The sequence below is a fragment of the Dicentrarchus labrax genome, unplaced genomic scaffold, assembly GCF_905237075.1.
Source record: "Dicentrarchus labrax unplaced genomic scaffold, dlabrax2021, whole genome shotgun sequence".
Taxonomy (NCBI): Eukaryota; Metazoa; Chordata; class Actinopteri; family Moronidae; genus Dicentrarchus; species Dicentrarchus labrax.
Window position 1 is genome coordinate 8,582,789 of NW_026136717.1, and position 19,730 is coordinate 8,602,518.

General features: G+C 42.0%; 1 protein-coding gene across 1 annotated transcript in view; it reads left to right on the forward strand.

The window, feature by feature from the left end:
* Positions 1-2,255: 2,255 nt before the first annotated feature.
* Positions 2,256-19,730, forward strand: part of LOC127379471 (ADAMTS-like protein 1) — a 92,740-nt gene continuing 75,265 nt past the window's right edge. The window contains exon 1 of the mRNA XM_051429097.1: positions 2,256-2,632. Within this exon, the coding sequence (XP_051285057.1) occupies positions 2,390-2,632 (243 nt within the window). The 5' untranslated portion in view covers positions 2,256-2,389. The remainder of the gene's footprint in view (positions 2,633-19,730) is intronic.

Consider the following 19,730-nt stretch of genomic DNA (forward strand, 5'->3'; position numbering starts at 1 on the left):
GCTTTGAATTTCAAGAAGCTATTAAGGACGAGCATTTAACCCCCGAGGTGGAAAGGAAATGATTTCAACCCCCACCTCGGTCTTCAGGTAAAGATTTTTTTTTCCTCTCCTGGGGAAATAAACATTTACATTCCTGTGCTCAGTGTGTTAATAAAGATTAAGCTGAATTCAAGCCTGCGTGTCAGACAGCAAGTCAGGTAGCTCATTCCATACATACCTTTACTATTGTGTGGATCTCAAAGGGCATCTCCCTCAGCCCTTTGAGCTTGGCTGAGGACAGATGACATTTTCTATGAACATTGTTATTAAGGTGGCCCTGGACAGCTTCAAAAGCGACAAGCTCAAGTCTAATGCCCTATCACTGCAGGCTAAGCTTCAAAGAACTTAATGTCTCTTACTTTAATGAAGGTATGGGATCAAAAGGAAGAGGAGTTGCCGACCCAAGCCATCAATTATACAGTAATCCAAAATTCCTTTCTCACTGTAGTGGAAACTGTTATGGTCCTAACTGAATCAATATGAAATATAGTTTATTTCTAAATGTGATAGAGTCGGCACAGAAAAGGTTTTGTGTTACAGTTTGTTAGTACAGTTCATATCATCACACATCAGGTCAGGCCGGCATTTGACCTTTTTTTGGATCCACATTTAGGTGGTGTGGAAGGCATTCATGTCTAAAGATACAATGCAGACCTTCATTAAAATGCATGATTCTTACAAAAAACAGAAGGAACTGTTATTGTTATTGGAGCAGGAAAGGAATGACATGGGTCTCATCAAGGTAAATCAGAAACAACAGCAGATTTCAATCATATACCAGCAAAGGCCAAGAGTATGAAGGTTTCATTCCAACCAGTTGATCTCAGTTCATAAGCAGTCAGAGCTTGATTCAGATAAAACTCTTCTTGACCTTAAATGGCACATGGTTGGCAGCGCCGGGCGTCTAACTTGAAAGACTGATGCATTTCATACTTGTGACTAAATCTAAAGCTGTGAAAAAGTAGGCAAAATGCTCAACTGGTGCACAGCCATCAACACATGGCCCACGTTCCAGCTGAAGGCCATGTACCTGTGGTCCACATGATGAAGGGACTGCGGCATAAAGAAGAGGACTATGCCTGTATGATTATTCAGTTCTGCGAGTAATTAACAAGCACTGGAAACCAAAGTCTGGCTCATCTTTTTGATTGATTACATTTGTGACATAAAAGGGAGACCACAGCCAGCTTGAAAGGAGAGAATGAAATTTCTATGTCATTGGATATTTAGAGGAGTCATAACAAAGAGAACAATTAATATTTATTGGCAACTGGTGTAAATCAGGCTGTTCAAATGATTTGCTTTCCAGCCGAGAGATGGAGGTTGTGATCGTTGTTCACTCTCACGTCTGTACAATAAGTATGTAGCCGGACAGTTAGCTTAGCATAAAGACTGGAAACAAGTGAAAATAGTTAGCCTAGCTCTGTCTGAAGGTAACAAAGGTGAAATGTTAATTTGTGAGTTTTAGAGGTGCTGGTGGGTAGATTTTTTTTTTTACCTTTGGACAGAGCCAGGCTAACCATTTTCCTGTCTTTCCAGTATTTGTGCTAAGCTAAGCTAACCGGCTGCTGGCTCCAACTACAGTATATATGTGATATCAATCTTCTCCTCTAACTCTTGCCAAGAAAGCAAATAAATGTGTTTCCCAAAATGTCAATTGAATTAAAATTTTCAGTTCAGTTCTGCAGGAACAGAAGCCAGTCCATTTTGACAACTCAGGACCAAAAGTCCGAACCAAACAAGATTTCTAGAAATCTTTATTCTGCTGCGGCTTCATGGGAAATCTGTGGAGCATGTAAAAAGTTCAAAATGTTTATATGGGTTTAAAGGTGTCCATGAGTTCAAAAACTTGAAAGAAGACCCTGTGTTTGTCTAACCCCAAAACCAAGATTGGTCCTGCATACACCTGAGCTCAAGTGGACCATAGAAATGGCACCAAATTTCAACAGAACCTGTGATCTGAGTTCTCTTTTCAGCATTTTCAGTATGTGGACTGAGTTGACCATGTCTTTCCCTTTCTGGCACTGTGCTACAAGGCTATCCTTAAAAGCCTCCAACATCGTCCACACAGGCAGACACAAAACCACCAAGCATCCCTTTGACGCTGTGCGCCGCTCAGCGCGTAACGACCCGGGAGTGTGTTTCTTTAAGAATGTAAGGTGGGTGAGCCCCTTTTCCTGACGCACGCCTGGTATGCAAACATAAATTTAGCAGCAACGTGTTTGCTGGGGGAACAAAATATCTGGAAGCGACCGTGAAGTGTCATGTCGTCTCCGGCAGTTCTTGGCTGACTTCTACCTTTCTCTCTCTCTCTCTCTCTCTCTCTCTCTCTCTCTCTCTCTCTCTCTGTATGTGTATGTGTGTGTGTGTGTGTGTGTGTGTGTACACTGGAGCCGGAGCGCAGCGCGGAGAGGAGAGCAGACCTCTTTACTCCCTGAGTGACTGGACAGACCGGGACAGACGGACAGGGGAGCGGGCACTCACAGTTGTCTCTGTGCAATTTGAAATTCCATTGAACTTGATCAGCGCCAGAGAGATGACAGGGGGCTGCTTGTGGACGGCGGCACTGGTTCTTGTCGCTGTTTGTGTGGAGGTAAGCTGCGGTGGGTTCTTCAGATTGATACAAGGGTTGATTCAGTCATTTAATGTCTGAGAGGAAGGCGCGTCACTTCTGTATGAGACAGATGGGTTAGTGAAGTTGACGCACCACGAAGCCGATATTGGTTTACCCGAATAAACCACATGTTGCTTTTATTCAGTTTATTGCCTGCTGCTTTCAATTTGACCTGTCCTCTGTCTCTGAAGGGGAAACCCCAGTTGTAACCCAAAGTGACTTTTTAAAAATGATATTCATACTCTATACAATTTATTACAGGTTGCTCTAATCTTTCATATTCACACAGGACCCATTATTAGCAATGATTTGTCTTAGGCATGGCACCCAAATTAGCTGTCTTAACAGGGAACTCACTTAAATAAACATTAAAGATGATATAGAGAGTGCTTTTTTTGTGGGATGTGATGAAGTGTTCAGTAGTCCTCCTCTTCCTCCACTGATGCTGAAGCAGGTTGCTGCACAGTGGGTGAGATGAGGAACAGTGTGCTATTGTCTGCAAGTTTGAAATATCTCACAACACCATCTCACAATAATAAACAGGGAGTTGTGTAAATGAGAGACAGTAAACACAAAATCTCTAACAATATGTGATAAAATGATTTGATGGGTAATTTCTTTAATTAATGTACTAAGACCTTCTAAAGTGGAGTCACAACCTCCCTTTACCTTGCAATGTCAAGCCTGAAACTTAACAGCATGGGTCATCCTCTGAAAGGTCAAAGCTTATCAGTCTGCTGTGTTGAACGAACTTCTAAAATCAGTGCACTCAGCTTACACTAATCACTACTGGAACACTTTTTTTACGTGTTATCTCCTAAATGCACATGCATCACCTGCGCAGACCGAGTTGTGTAAAAGCTGAGACACGCTGCATAGCGCCACAGCAAGAGCTGAGCAAGAGTTTTAAGTGGAACACAAAACAGTTGTTTGGCCCGGCAGACAGATTTCAGGTCTCGAACAGAGGGGAGGAATGGCACTGTCATCATGTGTAAATGACCAGGACAGGTGCTAATGGCACTTCAAGGTGATTTGGGCTTTAGACACCCTGGCTGCCATATAGCCCAGCTGAGCACGTCCACGCTGTAATCAGGGAATGTCTGTGACAGAGAAGCACTTGAGGCTTTGCAACTCTTTCCAGGCCAGTGTCCAGTGCTGGCCTGATTATGTTACAGCTTTGGGGAGGAAAATCATGAAATGGCACATTAATGGGCTTACAATGCCTATGAGCATCAGTGTGAAAGCTGCTTACATAAGACCTTTAGATTATGCTTGTATGCCATGATTATATGAGGAGTATAAATGATTTATTGTAGACTAGTTCTTAAAATTTTTGTACCGTGTTACTGCTACTCCAAAAGGGTGTGTGTTTAATTCTCCCACATTAACAGAAACATTGCAAGTGCATTACAAATGATTGCACTCAACTCTGAGCTGTTCAGCTCAGCGTCTAGAAGTGATACACCCTCACATTGACTTCTGGGTTACAACAAGTGGCGGTGGTCTGATTTTTTTTTTTGTGTCTCTGTCACATAGCCAGACTGAATAATGACTCGGTAAGTTTTTTGCTCAAGTGGTCTTGACAAGCTTTCCCATCTGTGCAAGCAGTGACTGTGCAGCATGAGTCAGCACTGGACGTGTATCTGTTCACACACACCAGAGTGACCCAGTGCTTTGCTTCAGAGACCAGGGAGGGATCAACAAGTGCTGCCTCCCGGGGTCCCTGCTATGCAGTGGCCTTGTCTTTTCATCCTTGCTCTTAGGTCAGAGTCTCTGCATTTCTTTTTAAATAAAGAATGAGACTCTATATCTGTGTGTATGGCTGTTGGAAGTTGTGTGATTTGTGTGTGTGGGCCAAATGGCCTGTGGCTCCAACCCTAAATGGAATAGACCTTCCTTTGTGGGTGACATAATGACATACCTCGAGTGATTCTTGGAGGGTCTTGTTGCTCTCACTCTATTCTCTTGATTTGTGCTGCAAAGTGGAACCTTCCAGAAACATTTTTTTCCCTTTTTGCTGGATGGGGATTTGAAGGTGGTTGTGTGTGCAGGAGGCTGTGCCCTTAAAAGACACTCAAGCATCTCTTTAAGCACCAAGGTTAGTGCCCGTAAATAATGATTCGGCAACTGCCAGGGCGATGGAGCAAACCAAATCCTTTTTGCATGCTTTAATTTTTGTTCTTTTTGGCACTTGCCTCTCTGTCCCTCTTTTGATTTTGCCTTTTGTACTTCTTTTTGTAAAAGCTGGATATTTCTCAAGTGTTAAATCTTAGTTTTTTTTATTTGTCTGTTTTGACAGGTAGAAATGCACCAATCCAGCTTTCTCTAGCCTGGTACAGATTCTAATACCCAAACCCCATTTATCAGCCAAAAAGCACCATTAAGTTTTCAAAAAAATTGAAAATCAGTAAAGTTTTGTGTACGACCAATCCAGATATGCTTAAGCTAATGTGACATAACATAGCTCCCCCATAGTGTTTTTTAACTCCTGTTGTTAAAAGGTATTCTTGTAGATTTGTAATGTAGATGAGTGACTTTTGACCAATACGCTTAATAAGATCAGGGACATTGAAGGACAGAAATAAAACTCAAACAAAAACAAAATGGATGTGTACTCCATTTATTTTTTTCCCAACGCAAATTCAGGCAAATATATTAGTTTAAGCCTCCTAATAGAATTTCTGCAAATACACTGACAAAGATATCTCTATTGATGAAATGACTTTCTTTTTGGCTGTTATTGGTTAACAACATGGTTTATGGCTTTTGACATATGATGGATTTCAGTCAGCTGCCAGACTTAATCGCAGTGCCTGTCTGCCACACTCACTTCACTACATGCCTTTCTTCTAATTACTCAGCTGGAATTCAAAAGGAAATTAGCCACAAAAGCAACAGATTTTGATGTTTATTCAAGGAAATGGTCCCTCTCGGAGTCCTAATGCAGCGAGCGGTGTATTGAAGTCCTCAGGATGGGGGAAGCTTTGGGGTCTAATGGCAGGATTAAGTGGGGTCACGGTGTGCAAGCGGTCCCAAGTGAACGTCCGTCAACAACAACATCTCTTGTTCTCCGAAACACGCTCCCCGGCTTGATTGCTTCATCATAAGGACCACAAACTATCCAATTAGCTTTCATGAGGGCCTTTGTTGTGGATGCAAGTGGAATGGGAAGTGAATTAATTTTGAGAGGGATTGGTCCCACTTGAGGAGTAAAAGGAAAGGGCTTCAGAGAACATCTGGCCAGTGATGGATGGATGGAGCAAGTTTTTGGAGTGCTTTAACAAAACCAAGTGTTTTCAGTTACACTGCAAAAGCCTTCATACTCATCTCATTGTTCCCATCTGGCCTTAATCTGTGGAGTGAGACTGAGGGATGCTTAGTGAGGAAGTGCTGAAGTGTACAGTATGTGTGCAATGTTGCTCTCAATCCAAGGCCAAAATTCACCGGTACTCATGTTTGCATATATTGCCAAGGTACCCGCAAAATGTTTCGCTTTTCATGCGGGGCTCTTAGAGGTCCTGGCACAGTAGCAATGTTTCCTGTGTGTCCTACTCAGGTGTACCGGGATACTGCTCTTCCAATGCTGGAAATCAAGAGCGCAGGCATTCATCCCTATATAGCCGGGCCAAGAGGAAGTTGCTTTACACCATTCTCAGTGGGCCAATGAAGGAAGAGTCCTGCAGAACAAAACAAGACATGGCAGCTTCTATTGGATGTTCAGTCCTGAAGAAAGTCCAACAGTATTTGCAAAAAACCAATAGCTAGGCTTAGCACTCATTCCTAATTTGTTTTTCTCTTTATGGAAAGTCAGTTCAAAGAAGGAATAGTAGAAAAACAAAAACGTGGCATGGCCTGAGAAGAATTAGACCTGACTAGCAGTTCTGGATGATGAGCTTGTTTCTGTTATTGTAGTTTTTAGAAAAGACCTATTTTCCCCAGTGATGACAGAGTGAAACTGCAGATAGCAGAGTGTTTTTGTCTCTGACTCTGGAACCTCGTTTCTAGTTATATTAATAGTCTGACATACATGCCGATTCATTTTCTGGGGAAGAGTTTCATGTCTGTATGCTAAAAATGAAGCTAGAGCTAGGGGATCGTTAGCTTAGCTTAGCTTAGCTTAAAGACTGGAAGGAAAACTGCTAGCCTGGCTCTGTCCTGTTGTTCTTTATGCTAAGCTAAGCCAACGATCCCCTGACTCTAGCTTCATATTTAGTGTACGGACACGAGAGTCGTATCGATCTTCTCATCGAAATCTTGGCAATAAGGCGGAAAAGGGTATTTCCCAAAAGTCTTTCTTTAACATCAGGAGTTGCTTAACAAACCGGCATGTGAAAATTGCAAAGATGTGGAACAGAGAATATGGCTTTTGCCGTTTCCCTTTCAAAATCGTGTGGAACTTGATAGTGTTGTTTGCCTTTCAATCACTTGATGCCAAGTTCTAATAACATGCTGTGACTGACTGCCCAAAGCGGCCTGTGCCAGTAAATGGCATAACTCGTTGGAGTCATGTTGCTGTGTTTTGCCAGAGTGTATGCAAGAGGGAATGTTGTTCAGACTGCAATATCAAAAAGCATAATGAGTTTTTATGATTTCATATGGCTCTCAGGAAATAGTATACGTTTTATTGGGTCACACAAACTGCAAAAACTCCTTGATTTGATATCAGGCTGCTGTCACGCATTGATAAAGATCTGCCAGCAGATGGCAACATTACAGCAGAAGGACTTTTGGTGTCCAGTTCAGCAGTGGTGGCCTTGATATCTCCCACGCCCATCATAGATAGTCAGCTCTATTGTGATTTTGCAGGTGGCTGCCCTCTGTCCCCTCTCTGTTTCCTCTGGAGCCCCTTATGAATGTATTTGTTCCTTCTCCGCGAGGTTTATTTGTCATTGCCGAGCTTGAAAGCCGTGCCTCTGGCATCCTGTTCCTCTGATGAAACATCTTGTGCTCCATCTGTAGCGAACCCGCGTCCCCTCCATCAGCGTGATTGAGCGTTGTTGTTTTATCCTGTTGTGTGTTCCTGGACGCCAGCTTAAACTTCACTTGCAGCAGCCGGGGCCCTCCGTGCATCATCTGGCCTGCACATTTTTCACGCACAGCCAATCTCAAAAGCCCCAGAACCTTGCAGTCGGGCTCCTCTGCCTTGGCTTGCGTCTAGCTCTGTCTGTTCTGTTCTGCCCCAGCCTTGACCTCAGATCCGTCCCAGGGTGGGATTGCAGCAGGAGTGCCGGGGAGTGGTGCTAACGAGAGGGGAGAAGGAGCACTCGGGCCCCTCTTGTGACGCCTAATTAGAGGGGAGGGCAGGTAGGAGGTGTGTGTGTGTGTGTGTGTGTGTGTGTGTGTGTGTGTGTGTGTGTGTGTGTGTGTGTGTGTGAGAGAGAGACTGTTGAAACAGTACTGGGGAGGATTGTCTGGAGAGAGGAAAAAGGGAAGGAAAGGAGGGAAGGAAAGAGGAAAGAAAGAAATAATGGGGAAGGACAATAGAGACAAAAAGGTTAAGAATAGTAGATGAACAGGACCGGAGAAAGCAGCTAAAGAAAAAAAGGTGCTGTTTTGGGGGGAAAATTAGATCATAAGTATTCAAGAAATTGATGCGTTAATATGAAAAATAATGGGACGTAAGACCTTCACCAGATGTAGCAGGTGAAAAGGAATACAACTGAATAAGATTTTGTCAATGGCCAGGGTTAAATAAAACGCAATAAAACATAACAAAACCGTTACAGACTTGGAGAGTCAAGGATGGAAGCCGAGTGCCACGTTGGAGGATACAAAGGAGTACAAAGAGTGGAGTATTAATGGGGTGATATTGACGTGGATTTAGGTGAGAGCAAAAGGAGAAGGGGACACACACACACACACAAAGACACAAGGCTGTCTGTAGAAATGTGGGGAGAAAAAGAGTAATATTGATGGAGTGAGAGTGGAAGAGTTGCATGAAGCATGCACGGAGAGCAAAAGGCCAAGGAGGAGTAATGAAGAACAAAGCCACCAACATGAAGTTGGAAAGTAAAACATAAATATACAACTGTAGCTTCTTGGAGAAAATGGAGATGCAGTCATTCCAGATCCACGGATTGGTTGACAGGGATGAAAAACAAATACAAGACCAGTTATCTCTCTCACTGACCTCACTCCTTTTGGAAAATGGAAAAAGGACGTGGCAGATTAGTGTGAGAAAGGTTATGTGTAAGGATGGACAGCTAAATCCAGTGGAAACATGATTGACTGAGGGGTCTGCAGTGCTGATGTCTGACGGGGTCTCCGCGGCCTGCTGCGTTGAATGTTTGCGAGGCTAATGATGCTTTCTGGTGTTCTCACATCTGCTTCCCCCTGTGGCCACATGTGCTCTGAGTAAACGCTGGGCTGCCACGACTAAACACTGGAGACTCTGTTACAAATGATGTGCTATTAGGATTACTATGCATACGCCCACAGAAGCAGATTGATGAGCATGTAATCTTGCATGCTCGCAAAGTAGGTGTGTGTCTGGCGTGTGGATCTCCGTGTAAATGCGTGTGCTTCAGTGTCGATGTAGACCTTCCCTATTTGCCCCGAGCACACATTTTTCATACTATTTATGGCTATGGGAGTCTTTCTTATCCAATATGGAGTTCAAATATTGTAAATACTGTATGCACAAGGGATTCTCAGAAGCAGTGCCACATACCGTATGTGCATGCAGAGGACAGAATCCAGTGCGTGTTATTTTAACATGCGTGCTAGAGTGTTTCCTGGCCTGGGAGCAGTGACTTCCTGGAGTCTTCGCTGGCAACCTTAAGGGGACACCAAGAAAGTGAATATGTTTCTTTTTTTTTAAATGTTGGAACTATTCCTTTAAGAATCATAACATGAAGTGTCCAGTGGATATTTTTATTATTAATGTTTGTCAATGTGCAGCTACTATTTAGTTTATTCTCTAACAGTGCATAATGTTTTAAAAGCTGGTGGTGATTTCATGTAAAATAAAAAGTCACAAATAAAAATATATAGAATTAAAATAAAAAACACCCATGTACACATACCAAAAGATTTAACTTGTGTACAGCATACTTTGTTACTGTCTATAATCTTGTGACTACTATGTGTGTGGTGTGACCATGGGACCATATTCCCAGACTGCTTACAGGAATTACCTAGACCACGGTGCCCTCTATGAAATGCACTTACACACACATACACACACACAGGGGTGAGCAGTGACACAGCGCAGATGTAGAGCGGCCACAGAACAGACTTACCGGCCCCTATGGGGAGGCTTGGGTCTCCCCTTTTTTGAGGAAGCTCCTGCTTGGGGAAATCTGTGTGGTCTTGGAGCATGTGTGTATAAAGTTTAAAGTGTCTCTTAAGTGTGTTTATGTGTTATTTTTTAGAGTGGAGTCAGGTCATGGAAAATAAAGGCAACTTTACATTACTTGAGAATATACAGTGATGTTAGGAGGTCTGTAATAGTGTTGTAGGAAAGATTTAGTTGTATTTTTGGCTATTTGCTTGAACCAAGCTGGCATTTCTTGTTTAAGAGGCAGTATCTTGACTCTAGAGGCAGGTCTGACCTAAGACTGAACTTGACTGTGAACTTTAAATGACCTTTTTATTTAATTTGTATGCTTTCAAAGGGCCTGTACAGTCTTGTTATTTATATGTTATGCACTGATTGATGTTTGACCTCTGAAAATAATTACCCCTACGAGAAAAATGCACCCGCAGCTCACTGTTGTGTTCGGTCTTTCGGCTCGCTGATGGCCTTTGTCTCACCGCTGTGTTGCATTTTGAAGTGCCACTGTGGAATTCTGTCCCAGCATACCTCTGTGTGGTGAAGTCATCTGCACTGGTACCTCGCTCCGATCTCATAGGGGGGGGGGGGGCGTGCACCACTCGCAGAAACAAAAAAAATGCAAATGAGCTCAGCTTGTTTGAATCTGTCGTGAATCCGTGTAGTCCAGATCCTCTCAGCGGCGCCCCCCCTTTCCCTCCCCTCCTGTCTGCCCTGATGACAGGTATGCAGCTTGAAAAGTATTTGGCAACTATGACCTGAAAAAGTGCACGTTTGACATTGAGCATGTCACTCACCCTTCATTTTCCCCACTCCTCCTTCACATCAGCGGGACATAATGCGCTTTTAAATAAGGCCTATTGTGTACAGTACAGTTTCCTCTCTCATCTCAGCGTGATTTGCTTCATAGTTGGAATAGTTGGGATTGTGGTGACCAGGTGGCCTGTAAAGCCACCTAGATGATATGACAGATACTGGGTTCTCTGCTCGGTATGAAAGATCCAGAACTGTGTGTTCAGATCGTTTAAGCTCAATGCTGAGAGACGGATGGATTGACAGACAGAGAGACAGACGGGGAACTAGCTGAGAGTAAGGTGCAGGGCAGGTGAAATCTTCTAGCGTATGTCTTGCTCCATGTTGACTGCTCTTGTAACAGTTATTGACAAGGTCTCTCAACACACTCTGAATCTAAATCCAGGAGTAGCCTGGTGAGTAACATCTGAAATATGAGGCAGGAGGGCCTAAGCACTGACCGTCTTTCTCTGAGTTTCACTTTAAATTTTCATGATCTATCAGTGAATTGGTTTGATTGGATTAGGCAAGCTGAGCACGTTGACTCTCATTTCATATCAGTGGATTTCTCAGAAGATCCTTCAGTGTTAATACTACGACCAGACAAAAAATAAGGTAGCTATCACTCTAAAAGAAGTTGGAGTTGTAGATAAAACTACAAAACAGTATAAAAAGTAGTTCAAATGAGCTCCACCACAATCCCTCTTCCCTTTTAAACCTCTTAAATGTGCCTCAATAACTATTAGAGGTCTGAAGAGGTAAAGCTATTCAGTATTTCATAAGAAATAAAGACTATTTTTCTTCTTTCTGGGCCTTTTAATAATTTTGTGACCCCCTCAGATTAGTCTGTGACTAATGATTATTTTCATTTCTTGATTAATGTATTGATGATTTTTGATTAGTAGATTATTCATTTAATCTGTAAATTAATAGAAAAATAATTGAAATATGCCAATTGAAAAGTCAAAGAGATCTAATAACCTCCAACTAGCAGCAGACAATGTAAAGATATTACAAATTTTAAACCACAGAAAAGCAGGAAATTGTCACCTAATGAGAAGACGAAAACAGTGATTGGCCTGTATTTTACTTTACTCACATTGTTTAAGGTTCCATTTTGTCAACCAATCAATTAATTGGCAAATTGTTTCAGCATGAATATGATTTATCAAGTCATTTTCCAATAAATTTGTCCTTGCTATCATTGTCCCAAATTATTTTTGTTTGACTATGCATAACCCCTCTTTTTCTCTATCCTAACTCTAAGTGGTTTCTAAGTAAAGACGTTGATATTATATTTTCGTGAAAATAGAAAGTTTCACCTAGAGTGGAGGATCAGTGAAATCAGTGCTTCTTACCCCTGACCTCAAGAAATAACCACATTTGATAAAGCTGCTGACATGTTAAGTTACTGCAGGGAAACATCTGTCTGTTCATCTGTCACACTCAATATTTCATACAGTATGTTCTCCAGGTGCATGCTATATCACTTTAACATCACTACCCAGATGGATTTTGATAAAACTTCAGGAAATCATGTCATTCAAATGCAAAACAAGGTGACATAATGCCTGAGGGTGAGCTGAAAGACATTTAGTTTAATGTTGCCTTGTTTTGTTAATGCACGGGGAGGATGGAATGAGGGAGAGGCTCGCTGAAATTTGACTGACAGGGCAAAAACATGGATGTTTTGACTGACAGACAATGGCACAGCATAAAAGAGTGAGCGGCAGCCATTTGTGTATTCGTATGTTGGTGAAAGATGCGTGTGTGTCAGCATGAGACAAGTGCGTTAGCTGACGTTGATTGGCAGGAGGGTGCAGCAGGAATGTGCCTGGCTGCAGCTCTCTGCTGGACAGGTACAAACCGCTCTATCATCGCATGAGAGAGTAATCGTTACGGGCAAATCATTACATGATCAGAGGGAACCAAGTCTATTCCAAATATGCACAGCCCTGGAGATTTTTTTCTCTTTTTTTTGGGGGGGGGGGGGCTTAACAACAGTAAAGGAATGACAGAGAGAAAGATAGATTATTATCAGAGAGAAAGAATGTGTGATACTCGCAGGATGATTTTAAGATCAGTGTTAGTGATGTGTTATTATTAGGGCTGGAGAACTTTGATACTTTTGTGGCACCGACTGAAATTAAGTGTAGAGTTTGGGAATTCAGTCATTCGGTACCAAATTTTGATACATAGAGAGTAGATCTCATAGGTGCCCCCCGCACCAATCACAAGCAGCGTGCTGGTACCAAGAGCTAATGTAACTAGTAACGCTGGCGATTGGCTGTTTTATGTTCACTAAAGGGAATGAACTGTGCTCATTGTTAGCCAGCCAGTGCAGCTAACCTGTATCTGTTACTATCACTGTTAGAATGGATAACCTGGAACTGAGGTGGAGAGCTTTTCTGACGGCAAACATGCCGTTGCTTACAGACCAGTGGTAGAATTACACCTGAAGTTGACAGACCCCGGCTAGCTTCTCTTTAGCAGCTCTGCGTTCGGTGAAGTGGAAGTGTGTGCTAACTTGGCTAGCTTAGCTTAGCTGGGGGAGGTGGTTTGCCTCTAATGAAAGAGAAGTGCCTCCTGGTAAGCCCAAAATATGGCCTGCTAACGTTAGCCTAAATGAAGGTTTCAACTGGTTTTGTTCAGAGTTCGAATTCTGGAGAGCTACGTGCAGTTAGGGCTAACGTCAAGCTAGCTGTAGAGATGGTGTGTCCAAAATGTCCTATTTTCTGTTTCTACACGTGTCCCTTACAACCAGTGGTTGTGGAGGATTTAACAGTCGAAACTAAAACCACTCTTTATCATATAAAAACAATAAAATTAAACATTCACACTAATGTCAGGGAAAGATATTCCTGTATGTATTGGGATAAAGTACTGTGATCAGAAACATGAGAATTCAGCTCCACTTCAGCCCAACTGGCCTACTGAAACAGGTAATACCACACAACAGAACAATCCTGAACTTTTCAGACGTAGGCTAAATACTTTTTGATGACTGCACGGTTATCAGTAGTTAAAGGAAGATTACAGACATGAGATGACAGAGAGTTCATAGTCACCATTACAGTATCAGACATTGTCCTGAAAACCAATTCTGTCAATGGATTATCAAAGGAAGTGGAAAGAAAAGGTCAATACAAGTTAGATTTGCACTGTGGAGGATTTCCATCCTTTCCTCCAACATACAATCGTACATAAAATGTATTGCAGCACAATTGCACACCAAATGGAAGAGAGAAACAAAGTTCAGTACTCATCTCTCTACTCTTACTCAGTGATTAAACATTTACCCACAGAATGTGATGACTAATGTCCTGATGTTATCTGATCTGCAATCTCCACACACACTTTGTTAAAGGATAGGAAAGTCATACTGGTAAACTCGGTTTATGGCACATTGAATGGTCCTTCAAACACAATTTTTTTTCCATATCAGGTTGAAATGTCTCCTACTACATACTGCTATACTAGTGCGCTGGACCTAGATTACTTTTATGTTTGAGTCCTGTGGTGTTTTACCTGAGCTGCAACAAATAGGCCCATGTATTCTGTAAGTGACATAAAGCCTTCATAATACAAACTGGATAATGTGTCTGGAGTACTGTAAAAAGTTTCCCATAGCGCACAACATGTTAATCAAATTTACGACAGTTGGTCGATCAATCAGCTCAACATTTTGTCTGAGCACATTATAGTTCCACCTAAATGTAACTGGCAACGAGCCTTTTTTGCATAACAGGTTTGGAATTTATTGCATTTGCCCAAAGCTAACAAAATGCCAGTCTCTCACCTCATATTGAATGATGCTCACTCACCCAGTGTTAATATTACAATATGTGGTTGTAATTGCAGTGGCTTAATCTATGCTGACAACAAATATTTTTGCAGGGGAATATTTTCCTTAAAACCAGACTGAGCTTGCAGACCGCTAATTTATACAACAGATGTGGAATTGGGCAATGCGAACAAAACATTTAGGTTTACAAACCACCGTGATACTGAAAGACAGCTTCCCAAGCATTGCAATATGGTAAGGCGGAGCTATTCTTCATAATACTTAAAGCGACTCAAAAAGTAAATGAATAAAAGCATGTATAGCAGAGGTATTATTGTTTGCATATGTAGTGCCAGCTGTTAAGTAACTGGATCTGCTGCTGTGTGCAGGTGTGTAAGGCCGACACACTGCCTTGAGGTACAGTGGAGGATGTAGGTTCATGTTCAACAATGTGTGCCAAAACTGTCTCGCTCGTCTTTAACATTTTTCTTTTTTTACTTTTATCTGTGCATCCATGTGTGTCTGTAATGCACCCTTGGGAGATTCTTGCTCCGACATGCCACTATCTTTTGGTTTGCTCAGAAAGTAAATAGGCAAGTGTGAGCTTACATGTCTATCTTTTCATTTAATTGTATATATTTTTATCTACCTGACATATTTGATTTATGTCTCCCTTTGTTTGTGCTTATTAAGAAAGCCCAGCAAGCAGTGTAGAGATATATTTACATGATGAATCCTTGTTTCATTTCCTCCCGTTGGTCTGTGTACACTCATAGCAGTTTCGGCTTAGCTTCACAGTGTGGCCTTACATGCCCACTGGTTGACTCACTTAGCTCCCGCTGAGCCCTGCTCCTAGGTCTGGGGGTTCATACTCAGCCTCTCCCTTTTCCTGGCTCTTCGGCTCCCAGGCTTCCTGCTCCTCTCAGGTCAAACTGGGAGAGAGTGTAAATGAGAAAGAGGGAGACAGATGACCAGTGCATGGCACATCCATAGGCCATAGGTGTGTGTGTGTGCACGCCCTGCAAGGACCCCACCCTCTAGGTTGCCTCTTCCTCTGCAGCGCAGTGCAGAGTGAGGTTGTGATTTCTTCCACCACTGTGAGAGGAAAAGACAGAGAAAAAGAAATATGGTGGTAGTAGCCCAGAGGTAAGCACATTCTCAACTTTAGTTTTTTTATTCCAAAGACGGTGAGGATTATTCACGCTCATTATCCATTTAGTGTAGTAGTCATTTTTGTTCACTTCAACAAACTTTAGAACCTAATTTTACAATGGTATCTGATTGGAGCTGTACCCCCTATGTGCACTGAGCTAGTTACTGACAAAGTTTCCAACTGTTGAGATAAATTTGGAAGGACATCTCCCCACTTTTATGTGATGATCCAGGGCAAAGGATGGATTGCTTTTCTTTCCGCTGTACTAATCCAGGTTGTTGCAGAGGCTCGGCCAGTTAGTTCCCAGATTTAACAGTGCAAATGAACCCACTAATCACATACACACATGTACAGGACAGCAGAACTCCCATGTAGGTTGGGCTTTGTGACTGCCAATGAGTGTATGACATGTCAAAGGTTATTGGTCAGACTTCTGGATCCAGCTGTGCAAGTCAAGGGCTTTGACTGTACATAAGAAGCCAGCTTGGCTCCCAGACCCTCACCGAAACTTGCATGCCCCAGTTATCTGGATGACGCAAGTGAATCAGGGCAGATCCACCACTTGTGTCTCATTAATATCAGGCACACCCAGCTGTTGTCATAATGCTGCTGTGTGCACGGCCCTTTGTGCTCACTTCCTCTCTTTCTCTCTTATTTCATCAGTAACACTGCTCAGTGGCAGTAATACTCTTTCTGTCCCTCTCAGGGTAACATTTACTCTGGTACCAAGGTTCAGGCAACCAAAATGCAATAGAAACAAGTGGCTGTGTATATAGCACACATAGCAAAGAGCAGCCCTGAAATAATAGGATTCCCAGTAATAATGGTTTTAAAAGTCAGAAACTAGAACCAGAGAATATCACAGATTGTTGTGCCAAACTCACTCCACAGTTTATTAATGTCTTTTTTTTTTCATTAGACGGAAAACATTTTATTACCCTTAAATTTATTGAGCTCGTGATCCAAGAGACTGTGACCACTGAATATGAGTTTTAAATGAGTTTTCACGCCATAAATGGTTTATTACCATTTCTGTTGTTGATAGAAATGGTCAAGCGTAGAGAGAGATGTTAAAGGAAAGTAAACTGCAAAATCATTATTTAAATGTACACAAAGATCAGGCCAACATTTGAATGTTGACCAGGTAAAACTTCTTTCGTACAACATAACATGTACTTTAGATGGTACAAATTTGGCTATTTGATAGAAAACAAAGGTATAATGAAAGTTAGCTAAATGGCGTTTTGGCATGTGAATTGGATTAAGTTTATTGCCAAAAATGTATAGTTTTAGTCAAATCTCATTATTGTTAGTTTTGAACCAGTTTTAGTCAACAAAAACTGACATTTTGTCTACATTTAGTCTGCTTGAAGTAAGATAATATGACTAGGGGTGTGTCAAAATAACACACTTATACCACATGCAAAAAAAAACTGCATGGTGTTTGCCCAAAACTGCAAGGGATTAGCATAAAATGGACATGTCTGCAAAGGGGAGACTCATGGGTACCCATAGAATCTATTTTCATTCAGGTATCTTGAGATCAAAGGTCAAGGGATCCCTTTGAAAATGGCCATGCCAGTGTGTCCCACAGGATGACAGTTTAAGTATGACGGACAGGGTGTATATCTGTTCTTATTTACTTATTTCACTTCTTAATTCTCTGACAACAATAATCACCTTCAGTAACGTAACTCTTTTCCACACAAGCCACACACATACCTACTCTGGTCTCTCCGAACACATACACACACACCTGCTTGCCCTGCCCCGCCTCTCTGTTTCCCTCTCCCTGTATGTGTGTCTATTGACTTTCTTCCACAGTAAGTTTTATAAAGTTGCACAACTTGCGTACAGCAGGTGAGGTGTGTGTGAAGGAGGCTCATTGTTAATGACGGAGCCTCTCAAAATGATCATAAAACAACCAGTTAATGACTGACTGACATCGGCAATGGCGGAACAGCTTTGCTGAAGCAACGGTGCAAAGCACAATGTTAAAGAGAGGTGTACAAATATTTTCGGTTTGATGGTGTTCGAAATGAGACCATGGCGACATGCCAAAGTCATGCAGCCAATTGAAAGCCTTACATCCTCAGCCACTGATAATGGTTAATTCTGGTTAGCCTACATCTGCATAAATCTTGGCTTGCTAGCTTGCATTACATTGCCTTTCGTCCATAAATAAAAAAAACAAAAATAAATTCTCCTAGAATTAGTGATGTTAGCTAACTACGTAGTTATCTTTGGAATTTCCCCATTGTGGGACAAATAAAGGACTATCTTATCTTATCTCATATCTCAACAGGACTAGCACCTAATTTAACTTCTGCAGAAGAGATGTGGTGTCAGATGGAAATACTGTTTCACCAGTCAGAAGTGTAAATGTATGATTTCACACATCTGTCTGTCTTTCACATTTTCATTGAGTTTGTATAGTATGTAGCACTAGAAGTGATGAGTTGTGATCTGTACTAGTCTCAAAAATGTATTGGCCAAAATGAAAGGCAATGAAATACATTCCCTCTCAATGATCACTATAGCTGGTTAACACTGTCGTCACTGACAACACACCCCAACACACCGCACATGTCTTCACTTCTCTGTCCTTTCTGTGACCCATAATTCCCTTCTTCCTGCCCACCTAACTCTTAAAGATTAACAGAGTGCTCACTACCTGTCCACCTGCTAGAGGCATCACATTTACGGGCACCAGGGTAATCTCAGGGGTCCAGTTGGTTTTCTAATCCTTGGAAACAGAAATATAGGAGCCAGGCCAAGGGCAGGCTGTTCAGTTTCCAAGGGGATCTGTTATTGGAACTGCCATTGTTCAGCTTGGGAGGCCACCTGTATCAATATCAGAAGTTACTTTGCCAAATGCAACTTATTTGGATATTGTGATTTCTTGGCATTACTGAGATGTTAGATTGTCTTTTCACTTGGAAACCCCCCCCAGCCGCAATCAAGGTAGAATCAAGACAAAGAAACTAAAAGAAACACTGGCCTGTGTACTGATTTGTGGCATTGAAGGTTTTTGTAGAGGTCGTGCCCTTGTTCCAAAGCACACAGGGGTGTTTGGTAGCGGCACCAGGTTGCTATAAAGCTGTACTTGAGGCTTTCATTGGTTTCACCTGACTTGAGATTTACCCTCAGGATCTCTCAGTGTCACCTGGATATCTGTAGCCAATGTGAAACCCGCAGAATGTGAAGCCATCTCTGTTACACACGCCAACAACAATGGAAGGGCTGCTTGGACCACATTTTGAAGGTTTTGGTTGCAGAAGCAATTTTGGAGCTATCAGATTGAAACTCAAGATGCCAGTGCAAGTCAATTCTGTCAGGAATTTCTAAGAGGGGTGTGTGCCTTTTGAAAGCCACTTTCTTAATGTAAGAAAAAAAGAAACCCTTTCATGGCCAGAGAATCTCGATCACAATGGAGTTGAGGATGCCACTATTGGGTTTTAGTGTCTCAAATGTCTCCAGTATTTAAAGTACTATGTCTTTAATTCTGAGGTTGTCTGTAAAAAAGCTTTGCAGCTATTTAGGTGGCCTGAATGTCTTTGATAAGAAGCATGGTATTATATTTCCATAAGTAGATGAGTTGTTATGTTGGGGTGTAATACTATTCCATTCATTTTAGAGGTAGTGTTATCTGTTCTGTCATTGTGTACGGTCCAAAACTTAATGGACCCTCTGATTTTCAGTTTAAGGGTCTGGTAGCTACATCTCTCTGATGCACATTCATACTGTAGTTCATTAACTCGAGATTTTTTGACTTCTGACTGCGTGTAAGTAACACAAGCTAAACTAAATGATTTATGTGATATCCTCTCGTCTTTGTGTGTGTTAGCGCTGTAAGTCGAGCATGATATATCACTGCAAAGCTGTATATTCCTGCAGGATGGAGAGGGAGAGCGCAGAGTGTGCAGATGCACCACACGCTCATGTCATACCTGTTCCTCCTGACAATAAACCTTGGTTCAGTGCCTCAGCTTGTGCTGATTTTAGCACTGCTGAAAGACAGCTTCCAACCACTTGGATGCTCTTAGGTTTCATGCCACCAGGGGTTTGCTCTTCA